Here is a 13596-nt window from a genome sequence, read left to right as displayed (position 1 = left end):
TTCCAACATGAAGTGCCCTTCAAATACCAAGACGATGCACTTTATTTAGACGAAAAAACAAAGTGTGGAAGGTTGGACACTTCACGCACTCAAGACTTTTCTGCTAAAGCTAGCGGCGTCACGTCAGGTCTGTTTGACGTCATTTGGTATCGACTAGTGTTCCATTTGAGACGATACAACCCTTCAATTCGTACACTAGATGTTAGAGAACATAATGCACAGTGTAAGTGCTTCATTTGAGACACAGCCCTAGTCTGCTTTTCCTCCATGAGCATAACAAATTTATACTGAGAATTGGACGCGCCGTCGAATTGGAATGATGCAGAATATTTTTGTTGTTGTTGTTGAACACAAAATTAGAAAGTGCACTAATATTGAGTACAATAGGAAATAAAAATACACCAAGCACTTTTAAATGAAAAAAGAAAGGAATTTGAAATACTTCAGGAATATGACTTTAAAATATTTTTTGAATATATATATATATATATATATATATATATATATATATATATATATATATATATATATATATATATATATGTTTAAAACCCAGATTCCTGAAGATCCTGCATGGGAATGGGAAATATATGATCACAATGTGGTGTGTGTGTGTGTGTTTGTGCTGGCCTGAGATGTGGAAAGGCTAAAGAGGTAATGAGATTAAAGAGACTAAATGATAGAAGTGTGGAAGATGTGAAGAAGCACTCTGTATGTGTGTGTGTGTGTGTGTGTGTGTTTACCCATGAGAATATCAACGCTGTGGTTTTTCACCCTCAAGGTTTAAATATTTGGAGGAGGCATTCCAAGAAGCACATGTAAAATTTTGATTGGAAATCATTTTGCGATGCGATAAGGCCGAAACATGCCTCTGCCAACAAAAGTGTTTTTGAACGCAGCCGCTGTACGATACACGACTGATGTCCATGATGATCCAATAATATTTCTGTTCCACGGTTATTTTAACAGTTGGCGATGTCTTTGTTTGCTTAATCAGTTCGGGGTTAAGCAGAGGATCATGAGCTTGATCTCTCTCTCTCTGTCTCTCTCTCTCTGTCTCTCTCTCTCTCTCTCTCTCTGTCGCTCTCTCTCTCTCTCTCTCTCTCTCTCTCTCTCTGTCTCTCTCTCGCTAACCCTAAATACATGCATTGATTTAGAAATGCAAATCTCCACATCTCGGAAAGTTAAGGATTGAAATATATACAGTGTGTGTGCAGAGGAAGCTGTCGTCTTGCGAGGCACGGAGCTTTAGCGGGAGTGTTAAGGAGCATGGTGAGGGAAGCACTGCTTTCCAGAGTGGTTACCGGTTGTCATGCACTAGCAGAGAGAGTGGGGGTGTGTAAACACACACACACACACACACACACACACACACATGCACGCAGACTGTCAGAGCCTCTCCCGCTGAGTGGCATGAGCTGGCGATTAGTTGTGCTAGCGTCTATGTTTACCCGCTCTGTGTTCAGCGGCTGCCGCTGCACCTCCTCGGCTCTCTCTCTCCTCTAATCCGCGCTGCCTCCTCTCTCGCTCGCTGTCGTCTGTCATCACTTGCTCCTCGAATACTCGAAATGCTTGCCGATTTTTCCGGCTGCCGGCAAATAGTATAGAGTTGAGTGTAAAGAAGAAACGGCCAGCCTCCTGCTAAGTGTGTTGGGACAATTAGGGAAAAGTACATGTTGTTACACAGCGGCTGGCCCTGTAGCCCATGTAATTAACACTCACTACACACCATGCAGTGTGTAAACAAGGTCTGAGTAATTCCATAGGTAATAGGGCTGTCGTTTAATACACTACAGCCCCTCTTTCTGGGGCGGGGCACGGTTGAAGTGTGGAGTGGTCTCTGCCCTCACTTTCACTCCTCTCTTGCTCTCTCTTTCTGTCTGTCTTGCTCTCTCTCTCTCTTGCTTCCTTCCATCTCAGAGAGGTGCCTCCATCCGTCAGAGGGCCTGGTCGATGGGCGTCTCTCAGGGATCGATGGCGTGCCTGTCCGCTCTCTCTTTCCAGCTCATGGCCCCTATCCCACCCCAGCGCCACACACACACACACACACACACACACACGCACACACACACACACACGCACAAACTCTTCTGGCCTCCCCACCAATTTGTCTGTGTGCGTCAAATCGCAATAATTAAGCATTATTGATCTCAGATTCAATTAACTTCATTAACGCGGGCCATGATAGCCGGAGAGGAGAGGAGAGGAAAGAAGGAGAGGAGAATGGAAAGCGAGCGGAGAGAGGAGAAAGAGATATGCGCTATCTCTCGTTCTCCAGCCGCACACAGACAGCCTGTCTGCTTAAGGCTACAAACCATTTTCCCTCTAATGATATCACGTTGCAGATAGTGCCACATTAGAAGAGAGATACCTCCCATTATAAATGTGGGCTTTGGGGGCTATATATAGCAGATTTAATTACCAAATAGTTCACTCTCTCGTCCTGTCCTTCTCATTCACACGCCCAGAAGTATCGGAGGATTGCGGAAGCCTACAGATATCCTACAGATATACTTCACATAGATCTAAGACCTGTGTCATGAACACACCGCAGGTTCAGATTGAACTGCTAGAGTTCGGCTCGACTGAAGCAAATGTGCCGAAGTTTACTTGTACTCACATACGTATAAACTGATTCTATATACTTTATTACGCAGTTTTATTTCTTTTGCAGTTCAATAAATCCCAACTCCTTCACTAAGATCGGCTAGGAGTTGGGTAGAAGTTGTATGACATCACGTTTCATGTATTTTATTTCGTTAGTGAGAATTTCGACAAATCCTCTATATGCATTTTCATTACAGTATGTTCTTGCGTGCTCGCAAAACTGCATTTGAGTGGCAAATGGTCTGGGCGTGGAGCTTTTCATGCTTTATAGTCTTCCATCTACAACAAGAAAAGCCTGCTGCTTTTGAAAAAGTTTAGTTGCTGTTTAAGGTTTCATACACACACCTAGAGTAGTGAAAGTTTTTTACCAAACTTTGATATAGATAGCTTCACGGTATTGGTATTACTGTGACAGCCCTGTATAAAAGCTACACATTTTTTATCTGATGTAAAGTATAACACGAGTGAAGGCTCTGTCGATTTTATTACATTTTAAAAATAAAACCATATTTTTAGCCATTGTACTTCTTCACTATATCCTCAGCAGCAAATATGAAGGACTTCAGTAATTTTCCATGAATTTGGGAAGATGTATCAGGCCTGTTATCTCCACAATGGATATTGCTCCAAATTACACAAATGATAAAGTAATGGAATGTAGTTATGGCGAGTGATATTTAATAGAAGGCCCGATTTTCATATGAAGGAGTGTGCGATTTCACTTCATCATTCAGTCCTTGCTTAAGCTTCCTGTCCACGCTGTAAAAATCTTGTGGTTGAAAAGGCAGGCAGGGTTTCCTCTCGGTTTGAAAGGTGCCGCTCACCTCCAGTGTTCAAAGCTGCGCTCTCTGCTGGTCGTCTCTCTGGATGTCCAAGTGTAAATTAGATCAACCTCTACCTACCAATCTGATGCCAATTCATTGGGAAGGTTATTCTGGTTTCCAGCTCCCTCCTCCTCCCCTCTCCGCCACGCGCGGCACCCGAGCATCCTGTTCTCTAATTAAAAGAGCACCTGTGTGGTGTGTTCAGAGCACCGGGCTGAAAACGGAGGAACCTGGAGATGAAAACGCAATATTGTTCCCAGCTAGAACACATAGAGTCTGGGTACATTGGGGGCAGGACAGTCTGGATCATGGCCAGGGCAACTGTGTGTGTGTGTGTGTGTTAAGCATTTGGGTCTTTCCAGGCAACCCTCCTCCTTTTTTTTTCCTTCTCCTCTTTCACCTCTGTACTCATTTTCTCTGTGCCCGCCATCGGGCTGACTGCCATGTTGTCAGGCAAGTCGGATTTTGTGTTTGGTGTCAAATGACTTTGGAATAATTCTGTCCTGTATTCATACACAAATTAGTTAGGTGCGTATGCAGACTCTTATGCCAATTCAGTCCTGCCCATGCTGTTAAGGTCAAGGTTAGTGTAACAGAGGACATTTTAATCAATGTCAAAGCTCAGCCTTCTCTGGATTCCTTCTCGTTTTCCCTCATGTTAGTGCTACATCCTATTATTTTTCAGTATTTATTTTCAAGGTCGGTTTGAACAGTATTTGTTGAGGCTTATTTAGGATTTTGTATTAAGGATATCAGCTGTGTGTGTGTGTGCATCATTATCCCAGGTTTTAAGGCAGGTTTTGTGTAGAGGAGAAAGATTTTTTTTTGTTGCCATTTGGCCTTGATGTAAAGTGCTGTTTTGCTTCCTGAACGAAGGCATTGTTCTCTTAAACAGCTGTCTTTTTGGTTGATTCAGAACAGATGGTGGTATGTGTGTGTGTGTGCGTGTGTGTGTGTGTGTGTGTATGTGTGTTCATGTGTTACAGTATGTGTGTGTAGCCTATGTGATGGCTGCTGGGTACTAAATTATGTGGAGCCCAGTCCCATGTCTGTGTTTTATTTTTTTACTAGACTTTCATTACTTAAAGACTGTACTCACGTCTAGAGATAAATTCTGGAGTCAGCAGCATCCGTGACCAGGAGATTTATAAAGTGTGAAAGTTCTAAATCTAATAAAACATAGATTTAAATCTGAACATCAATGGGAAAATTTGTAAATGAAACCGAATCACGCATTTCCCCATGGAGAGCATTAAAAGCCTGTATAACTAACCAGAATGCCTAAAGGCATGATGTGAGCGTTATTCAGCTTTAACTGAAAGCTAAGAGGTGTGCATGCCTCAGCCAATCTCATGCCATCACACTGCCAAGGGCTACAAAAAAGCCTTTCCAAATGATGACTATGTTATTTTCACTTCTGATTTTTTGTTAAAAATGCCCACACAATAGATGCCTACACAATGTTTCCATTGTTATGAGTTTTGCCGTGCCGGTGATGCTCCGAGGGTGAAATAGGGCCGTTTTAAAAAATATTAGCTGTTTGTGTATAGCATCTTTTAACTGAATGGAGGTATATTCATCCATATTAAAATACTCTTTTGAAATGTCTCCTGCATACCAGCTGACAGATGCTGTATTTAGATTTGAATCTATATGCTGTGTGTTGAAATTGTAGCATGGAGAGTTTGACTCGCGCCGTCGTTTAAAATGATAGAATACGTTCAACATACCTTCCTCACTCAGATCTGTTTACATACCTGGTCAGTGTGCGATGAACAGTTACACATCGGAATGTGCAGAATTCCCACAATGCCCTATACACCCTCCCTGTTCACGTTCTCTGGTTTGCTCCCGTCTTCTCTATTGCTCTCTTTCATTGTTCACTGGCATTTTTCCTTGTTCTTGCGAAAAAAAATGACAATAAATGAAAACAATTAAATGTTTTCCTCTTCAGTTCCATCCTTACGCCTTCCACATTTGAATCATTTTATTTCATAAGCTTTTGTATTCAAATGTGAGCTGAGTGCATACACTCCAGGCTAAACAGTAAATAATAACTTTCAACTCTCTAATCTTCCGTAATTGACGCAAATGTGTTTTGTGGGGGTAGATTTTACATCCGAAACATACATACATTCATTCTTATTTACGAGCTGGCGAGCCTTTGCCGAGTAATGAGTGAAAATGCTTTCTTAATTTAAATGGCGAGTGTGTCTGTTAGGGAATGCATTAGAGACTGCAGAAGAAGCGTAAGACATATTAATTGACAGACAGGAACCGCTGTCTCTAAAGTTGATACAAGTAATTTATTACTTCAGAAACGAATGCCACCTCCAGAATGTGCTTCATTAATTTCAAATTTAGTTTTAATTTCAAGCTGTTGCCCCTTGAGAAGAATAAGGTGGCAACTTGGGTTTGAAGAGACATTTTTTCTTTCTTTCTCTTTTTTTCTTTCTCTCTCCTACCGTCTCAGTCTCTACTTTTCTCTCTCTCCTTGAAAAAAAAAGAGCAAGACAAATCTTCATTTGGTAATATCATGCGGGAGTGAACTCAAGAAGAAATTAACACAAGAGGGTATGATATGATGCCTGTTGTCTTTTTTTAGTAGCGGAAGGAAGCAGCTGTCCATCTGCTTTTCAAAGTACTGCAGAATGTAGAATGTGAAATCTTCGTAATTGGACATCGCAATAACAATCTTCTTTGTATTCTTTTCTTTGTTTTTTTCCTGCAGCATATGTTCCTGAGGAGCTAAAAGAAGCTGCCTTAATGGATGAGGATGTAGAGGGAGATGATTCAGCGGTCGAGGAGGAGGCTGCCGTTAAATACATGTGCCAAGACAAGGACTTCCTTCTCAAAGACCGGCCAGGCTTCCACGATTCTCCAACTGCAGACCTTTCCAGCCATGAAATGGACAGCGAGTCACACCTCAGCGAGACCAGTGACAGGATGTCAGACTTTGAGAGTGCCTCGGTGAAGAACGAGGAGGATAGCACTGCCAAGGAGCCACTAACACCACTCAATTCAACTACGCCCATGAAGATGCCAGCTGTGGCCCCGCCCAGCAGCGAGGAAACGCCCAATGCAGGCCCAGACAGCCTTGAGCAGATGAAGGCCATTTACACCAGCTTCTTGACCAATTCTTACTGGTCATCACTGAATATGACTCAGCCTCCATCTGAAAAACCACCACGCAGCCACAGCAGTAGCAGCAGCAGCAGTAGCAGCAGCAGTAGCTGTGGCAGTGGGGGCTATGATTGGCACCAGTCAGCTGTTGCCAAAACCTTGCAGCAAGTTTCACAGAATCAGAACAGAATACTACACCCAGCTTCTGAGCCTAACCTCTTTAGCACTGTGCAACTGTACCGGCAAAGCACCAAGCTCTATGGCTCCATCTTTACTGGTGCCAGCAAGTTCCGCTGCAAAGACTGCAGTGCTGCCTATGATACGCTAGTTGAGCTGACGGTGCACATGAATGAAACAGGCCATTACCGAGATGATAACCATGAGACAGACAGTGAGGGCACTAAGCGCTGGTCCAAGCCACGCAAACGTTCTCTGCTGGAGATGGAAGGCAAGGAGGATGCTCAGAAAGTGCTCAAGTGCATGTACTGTGGCCACTCCTTTGAGTCACTACAGGATCTAAGTGTCCATATGATCAAGACGAAACATTATCAAAAAGTGCCTCTCAAGGAGCCTGTGACGCCTGTGGCAGCCAAGATCATCTCCTCTGCTCGGAAAAGAGCCCCCATTGAGCTGGATCTGCCCAGCTCACCAGACTCTAATGGAGGAACACCCAAACCCTCTCTCACTGACACCAGTGACCTCTTGCAGAAGACAGCAAATCCCTACATCACTCCTAATAATCGCTATGGGCATCAGAATGGTGCTAGCTATGCATGGCAGTTTGAATCTCGAAAATCCCAGATCCTGAAATGCATGGAATGTGGAAGCTCCCACGATACCCTTCAGGAGCTAACAGCTCACATGATGGTTACTGGGCACTTCATCAAGGTTACCAACTCTGCCATCAAGAAAGGCAAGCCTATTATGGAGGCGCCAATCAACCCACCCCCTAACACCATGTCCTCTAGCGAAGATAAGGTACAGTCAGTGCCACTGGCTGCTACAGCTTTTTCCCCACCTCCTCCTGCACCCCCTCCACCCAGTATATCCCCAGCCATTACTGCTATGGAAATTAAAAAAGAGGAAAAAGAAGAAGAGTGCACAAAGGAAACCACTAACAGCAGCAAAGAGAAGAAAGCGTCAGAAGACGAAGCTGACGAGAAGTTTGACATTTCTTCCAAGTATCCGTATTTGACTGAAGAAGACCTGGAAGAAAGCCCTAAAGGTGGAATGGACATTCTCAAATCACTGGAAAACACAGTTACATCTGCCATCAACAAAGCACAGAATGGCACTCCCAGCTGGGGAGGATATCCCAGCATCCATGCTGCTTATCAGCTGCCAAACATCATGAAACTTTCCTTGCGCAACTCAGGAAAGAGTTCCCCACTGAAGTACATGTTCTCGGGTGAAGAGATCCTATCCCCAACCAAAAATCAACCTCTTATCTCTCCTCCAAGCTGTCAAACCTCACCTCTACCCAAAAATAACTTTCACGCCATGGAAGAACTTGTCAAGAAAGTAACAGAAAAAGTGGCCAAAGTGGAGGAGAAAATGAGGGATACAACTGCACGAGCTTCCCCTCTAAGGCGAACCACACCCTCTCCCTGTAGTAGCGAAGCTGGGGAGTCTGCAAGAGGGGATTCACCCAAAGAAATCAGAGGAGTCAAAACCCCAGAGACCAATGGGACAGTAAATGCTCACAAGGACTCCAATGGTGAGGCCCTCGCGAAAGAGCCATTAGAAAACGGCACTGACCATGCTGTCAAAACCCCCGTCTCATCTCTGTGCAGCAGCACTGCAATTATAACAGACCATCCCCCAGAACAGCCATTCGTCAACCCCTTAAGTGCGCTTCAGTCTGTCATGAATGTCCACCTAGGTAAAGCTGCTAAACCTGCCCTTCCATCTCTGGACCCCATGAGCATGCTCTTCAAGATGAGCAACAGTCTGGCAGAGAAGGCAGCTATTGCTGCCTCCACTCCAGCTCAGACCAAAAAGACAAACGAGCATCTTGACCGCTACTTCTACCACATCAACAATGACCAGCCCATTGACCTGACTAAAGGCAAAAGCGAAAAGAGCAGCTCCCTGGGATCGGCTGTGTTGTCCTCCACCACTTCAACTCCTTCCTCGGTGTCACCTTCTTCAACCATTACGATGGCCAAGGCGTCGTCTGCTGTGGCTTCATTCATGTCTAATTCACCTTTGCGTGAAAATGCGCTGTCTGACATTTCTGATATGCTTCGCAACTTAACAGAAAGCCATGTCTCCAAATCTTCCACACCAACCAGTCTGTCTGAGCGATCAGATATAGATGGTGCTACACATGAGGACACTGACGACATGTCACCAGCTCAGAAACGCAAGGGTCGGCAGTCCAACTGGAACCCTCAGCATCTGCTTATCCTGCAAGCACAGTTTGCCTCCAGCTTGAGACAAACAAGTGATGGCAAATATATCATGTCTGACCTCAGCCCACAGGAACGCATGCATATCTCTCGCTTCACTGGTCTTTCAATGACTACCATTAGCCACTGGCTGGCCAACGTCAAGTACCAGTTGAGGCGGACAGGTGGCACAAAGTTCCTGAAGAACCTTGATTCTGGCCATCCCGTGTTCTTCTGTGGTGACTGTGCTTCACAGATACGCTCCCCTTCCACCTACGTCAGCCATCTTGAATCACATCTGGGCTTTCGGCTTAGAGACCTGGCAAAATTATCTGGGGAGCAGCTAGTCAACCAGATATCACGTCATGCAAAGGGGCTCTCTGAGAAACTGCTGTCAGCTCAAGCCCACGCCTTGACCCACTCAATCTCTAACTCCAACTCCAACCCAAGTCCGCACTCCAATTCCCATTCCCCTTCCCCAGACGAGGAAGCCAGTGGCGCCACATATCAGTGTAAACTGTGCAACCGGACTTTTGCTAGCAAGCATGCTGTCAAACTCCATCTGAGCAAGACTCATGGCAAATCCCCCGAGGACCACCTTATGTATGTCTGTGAACTTGAGAAACCTTAGCGCTGATCGAGGACTTACTACTTTTGTCTTTCACCTATCTCTATTTCTCATGCTTTCTCTGAAGCCTTCTCTCTAACATTTCTTAAAACCAAGATGAACTGATGAAGACTAACAAAGAAATAACTGCACATAGATGCCATAAAACTACTGTTCAGTTTCGGCACATGATGTGTGGGTTTTCCTCCTGGAATAACTCATTCTGGTTCAGAGACATTTCTCTTTTCTCATTTTAGGTAAAAAATAAAGAAAAACAAAAATGGTAATTTTTCTAACTGTGCAGTGTTGAGTGAAGAGGTTCTGTTGTCACTGGTAAAATATGAAGGTATATAAGAAAAACTTAAAATGAAGTTGTATGTATTTGGAAGTTGTGTAAATTGGATTCAATTTTATTTCTTTTGTTTTAGCTTTTTATTTTATTTTTCTTTCTTTCTTTTTTCAACTTGTTTCGGGCATCTCCCAGATGCAGTAAGCTGCATGCGTTGATGAATTGGTTTACTTTTAACTTTTAATAACTAAAGCTTCTTTGTTTTTTTGTTTTTTTTTATTTCCGTTTGTTTTTCTTTTCTTTTCTTTTTTAGTTAATGTGAGCTGTGTGTGCTGATGTCAGCAGACAAAATTTAACCCTCTGAGTACGTGCAAAATCTTGTACATTACCAGTCCAGAATATACACAGTAAAAAGAAGAGAAATCAAGAGATTGGACATGCCCACGTTCAAATATATTTGAGAGGCCACATTATTGTGTATTTTGGTACCTGACAAAATCAAAATAAAGAAAAGAAAAATGGGAAAAGAATACTATTCATGATACCTGAATGGTTTCTGATGCAAAATGTGTGTGAATTCAAAATAACATAATCTTTTAGTTTTCTGAAATCAGGGGCCTTTTGAATTCAGGTCGGTGTAAAAAAAAAAAAAATGTACATATAAACATATAAACTAATTTCTGTTTAAATTATGCATCATTTTATATTTTTTATTTAAGAGGAGTATGACTATCTACTGGTGCACAATATATGAAGACATTAATTAAATTGTTTTGCACAATAGTTTTATAAATGTTATTTAATCAGATGATTATAAAATTGAGAGGAAAAAAAAAAAATCCACCCTAATCTTTTATTTCCACCTCGTGCTCAAAGGGTTAAACTTCTTGTACAAGACAATACTTGTTCCATCGTTTCTTGAACATTTCAAAGGTTGTACAAAAAGATGCTACTTTATAATGCAAGGAGGAATTCCACAAATGTAACGTATTATTTATAAGCACTCTTGGTTGTTGTTTTATATTGTAGAATGCCTTTTCGATTGGTAACTTTTATGTTGTTCTGTCTAATTATTCTCCCATGATTCCACACTGCAGCTTTATCATTTTTGGGGGGATCTGAAGGGTAACCATGGTTACTCTTCCTCCGATTGACAGTTCTGCTACATTTTTGGCAGTTAATTTGCTGAAATAACTGACAGCTGCCAGTGAATGGAAATATAATGTGTAAAATATTGGCATGTAAACAGCACAGGCACTGTTATGCATTCTGTGCCGTGATTCTCTTTTTGTTGTTGTTGACAATGAACCACCCATTATATGACTTCATATAACCTTTTTTTCTACTGCAGCATTAAAAATGACAATGTTTTGTTTTTTGCAATAACGTGACGTGTCTTGGCTCGCAAGTTTGTCAGAAGCCAAACGAAGGGGAAGGATGAGTGGGCTGGTGTGTTGGGAAGATCAGTGCACAACAATGTGGGTGGTGTTAGTAGGGATCAGTCACAAGACTTAGATTTAAACACTTCACGTCCAGGTCAGTCTTGTGTGTGCGTATGTGTGCGTGTGAGTGTGTGTGTGCGTTTTCTCAACTGAAACCGACGTTATGGATCGCCGATTTGAAAAGCACGGAGAATAAAGCCATATTTGTCTTCTTAGCAAGCATTGTTTTGAGACCTTAGCGTTAATTTGTCGAATACCTTGTAGAATGTGGCACAATATAGCAGAGTCTTACATTGTTAACAGTGCTTTCATATCACTCCCTTCATTTAGCTCGCTGCTTGATGACACATCCATTCACTATGTCTCCTAATATGGTTTAACTGGGGGAGCATCAGACAATGTGAAGTGAAAAGTGCCCTTCCCCCCTCTATTTCAGAGCCGGGATGTAGCGGATAATTGCATAAACCCTGGCATTAACTGTCTCATTTTCACCGTTTTATTCCCAGCTCTGTAATTAGTGCAGACTTCTGTTTTGTGTGGATAGATTTGTTTAGGCTTCGTGCAGGATGACAACAATACTGCACTGAGAGCAGTGTGACTCTCAAGTCCTGTTTTACATGGAGCAACAATTAGATAAAAAAAATCTAGCCTATAAATGTACAGAAATCTGGGCTTTTTGCATGCGTGTGCAAGTGTGTGTGTGTGTCGCTAGAAAAGGATGTAGGAGAAATATTTTATATAGGTGTGACTTTTCTTCGATCGAAAAAGTGTTTCCTCTGTTTCATTGCTGAATATGTTTCTCGTCATTTTTGTCACTGAGCATTCAACACACCCACCCACACACACACACACACACACACGTCAGCAACCAGGTAGAGGGGACTTCATGCATGGTGACAAGGTGCTGCTGTGTGTGAAAATGTCAGCCTTCACAGGCTTGCCTGAAGTCTGGCGCCGTATTTAAGGTGCTCATTAGTCGCAAAGAAAATATGCGTGAAATTGAAGTGTAAGAAAGCCATTTTCTCTCCTCTCTCCGAGCCATGCCGGGGCCAGGCAGTCGGGCTTATTAAGGTTCAAAACAAGCATGCAAGGAGACAATGTGTAGCTATCAAGAAATGCCTACACACGCATAAACCCACACACACACACAGACACACACTCCGCTCTCCTCTTATAGCATTATTTCACAGTCGATCCTTGAATATATAAAAACTACATGTGGCTGTCAAGATGTTCCACTACACCTATTTCTTTATTTATATAATGTTATTCATACCACATCAACTCAACATATACACTGAGAATGATGAAAACTGGATCCAATAAACTGACCATTATAGTAACAAACTGAATACACAATTATCTTCCTACCGCATGCCTATGGACACCGATAAGCCGATCAGAATGTGGTTGACATCTACATGGATATTTGAGACAAAAAATCATGATATCTTATTTCCACTAACACGATGCGAGTGGGTGTTCAGAGGATCAGCCTGTGTTTCTACTGGTATGAGTGGAAACGTTACATAATCAAATGTAGGAGTTGCGTAGCATAAATGTGCAGGCATGCTTCACCTCTAACCCTGAGAATATTTTACTCTCCAAATTCAAATCCTACAGCATCAACAACCATGACCAAAAAACATTTTTCTACACATACCATAATAACCTTTTTTTGTTTATTGAAATGTAAGATTAGAAATCATCGTCATGATTAAAATACATTGTACAAGTGCTTGATTTGATGTCATCAGTCGATAGTTGTTACAGAAGGTCTTAGAAACAGAAATAAATCACACACACTATATATATATATAAACCTTGAAACTAGACTAGACTGTAAACTAGCTCCTGTAATAATTGTTCTCTAATATATATATATATATATATATATATATATATATATATATATATATATATATATATATATATATATATATATAATTATGTAATAATAATAAAAGCTCAGCATGCATCAATGCGACATCAATGGGCCATAAGTGGCAAATCAAGGTGTCCTGGTAAAGTATTGGGCCACCAAACACCTTCAGAACAGCTTCAACAAATCTCAAGAACTGTACTGAAAGAATGAAGAACATTCTTGCAATGATGGTGGTAGAGAAACCCAGCCTAACACGTTGCTCTAAAATCTTTAGATCTGGCAGGTGGGAAGGTCGTAGCATAACACTTTCATAGTCATCATATCATTCAATAAACCCTTATTGCCCCATGGATGGGGGCGGTGTCATCCTAAAAGAAACCACTCCCATCATAGAAATGTTTCCTAATAGGATAAAGGTGATCAGTCAGA

At 42.1% G+C, this 13596-nt stretch overlaps 1 protein-coding gene across 2 annotated transcripts in view; it reads left to right on the top strand.

Moving 5' to 3' along the window:
* The window catches only part of tshz3b (teashirt zinc finger homeobox 3b), a 41415-nt gene extending 30185 nt beyond the window's left edge, over nt 1-11230 (top strand). Inside the window, exon 4 of one of the 2 annotated variants that reach the window (XM_058382292.1) lies at nt 6163-11230. In XM_058382292.1, coding sequence (XP_058238275.1) covers nt 6198-9575 — 3378 coding nt within the window. In that variant the 5' untranslated portion in view covers nt 6163-6197 and the 3' untranslated portion in view covers nt 9576-11230. The remainder of the gene's footprint in view (nt 1-6162) is intronic. The other variant, XM_058382291.1, reaches the window with a different exon arrangement.
* The last annotated feature ends 2366 nt before the right edge of the window (nt 11231-13596 follow it).

This window comes from Hemibagrus wyckioides, linkage group LG27 (genome assembly GCF_019097595.1).
Source record: "Hemibagrus wyckioides isolate EC202008001 linkage group LG27, SWU_Hwy_1.0, whole genome shotgun sequence".
NCBI lineage: Eukaryota > Metazoa > Chordata > Actinopteri > Siluriformes > Bagridae > Hemibagrus > Hemibagrus wyckioides.
The sequence above is the reverse complement of the archived record's forward strand: the minus strand, read 5'-3'. Positions and strand labels throughout refer to the sequence as shown.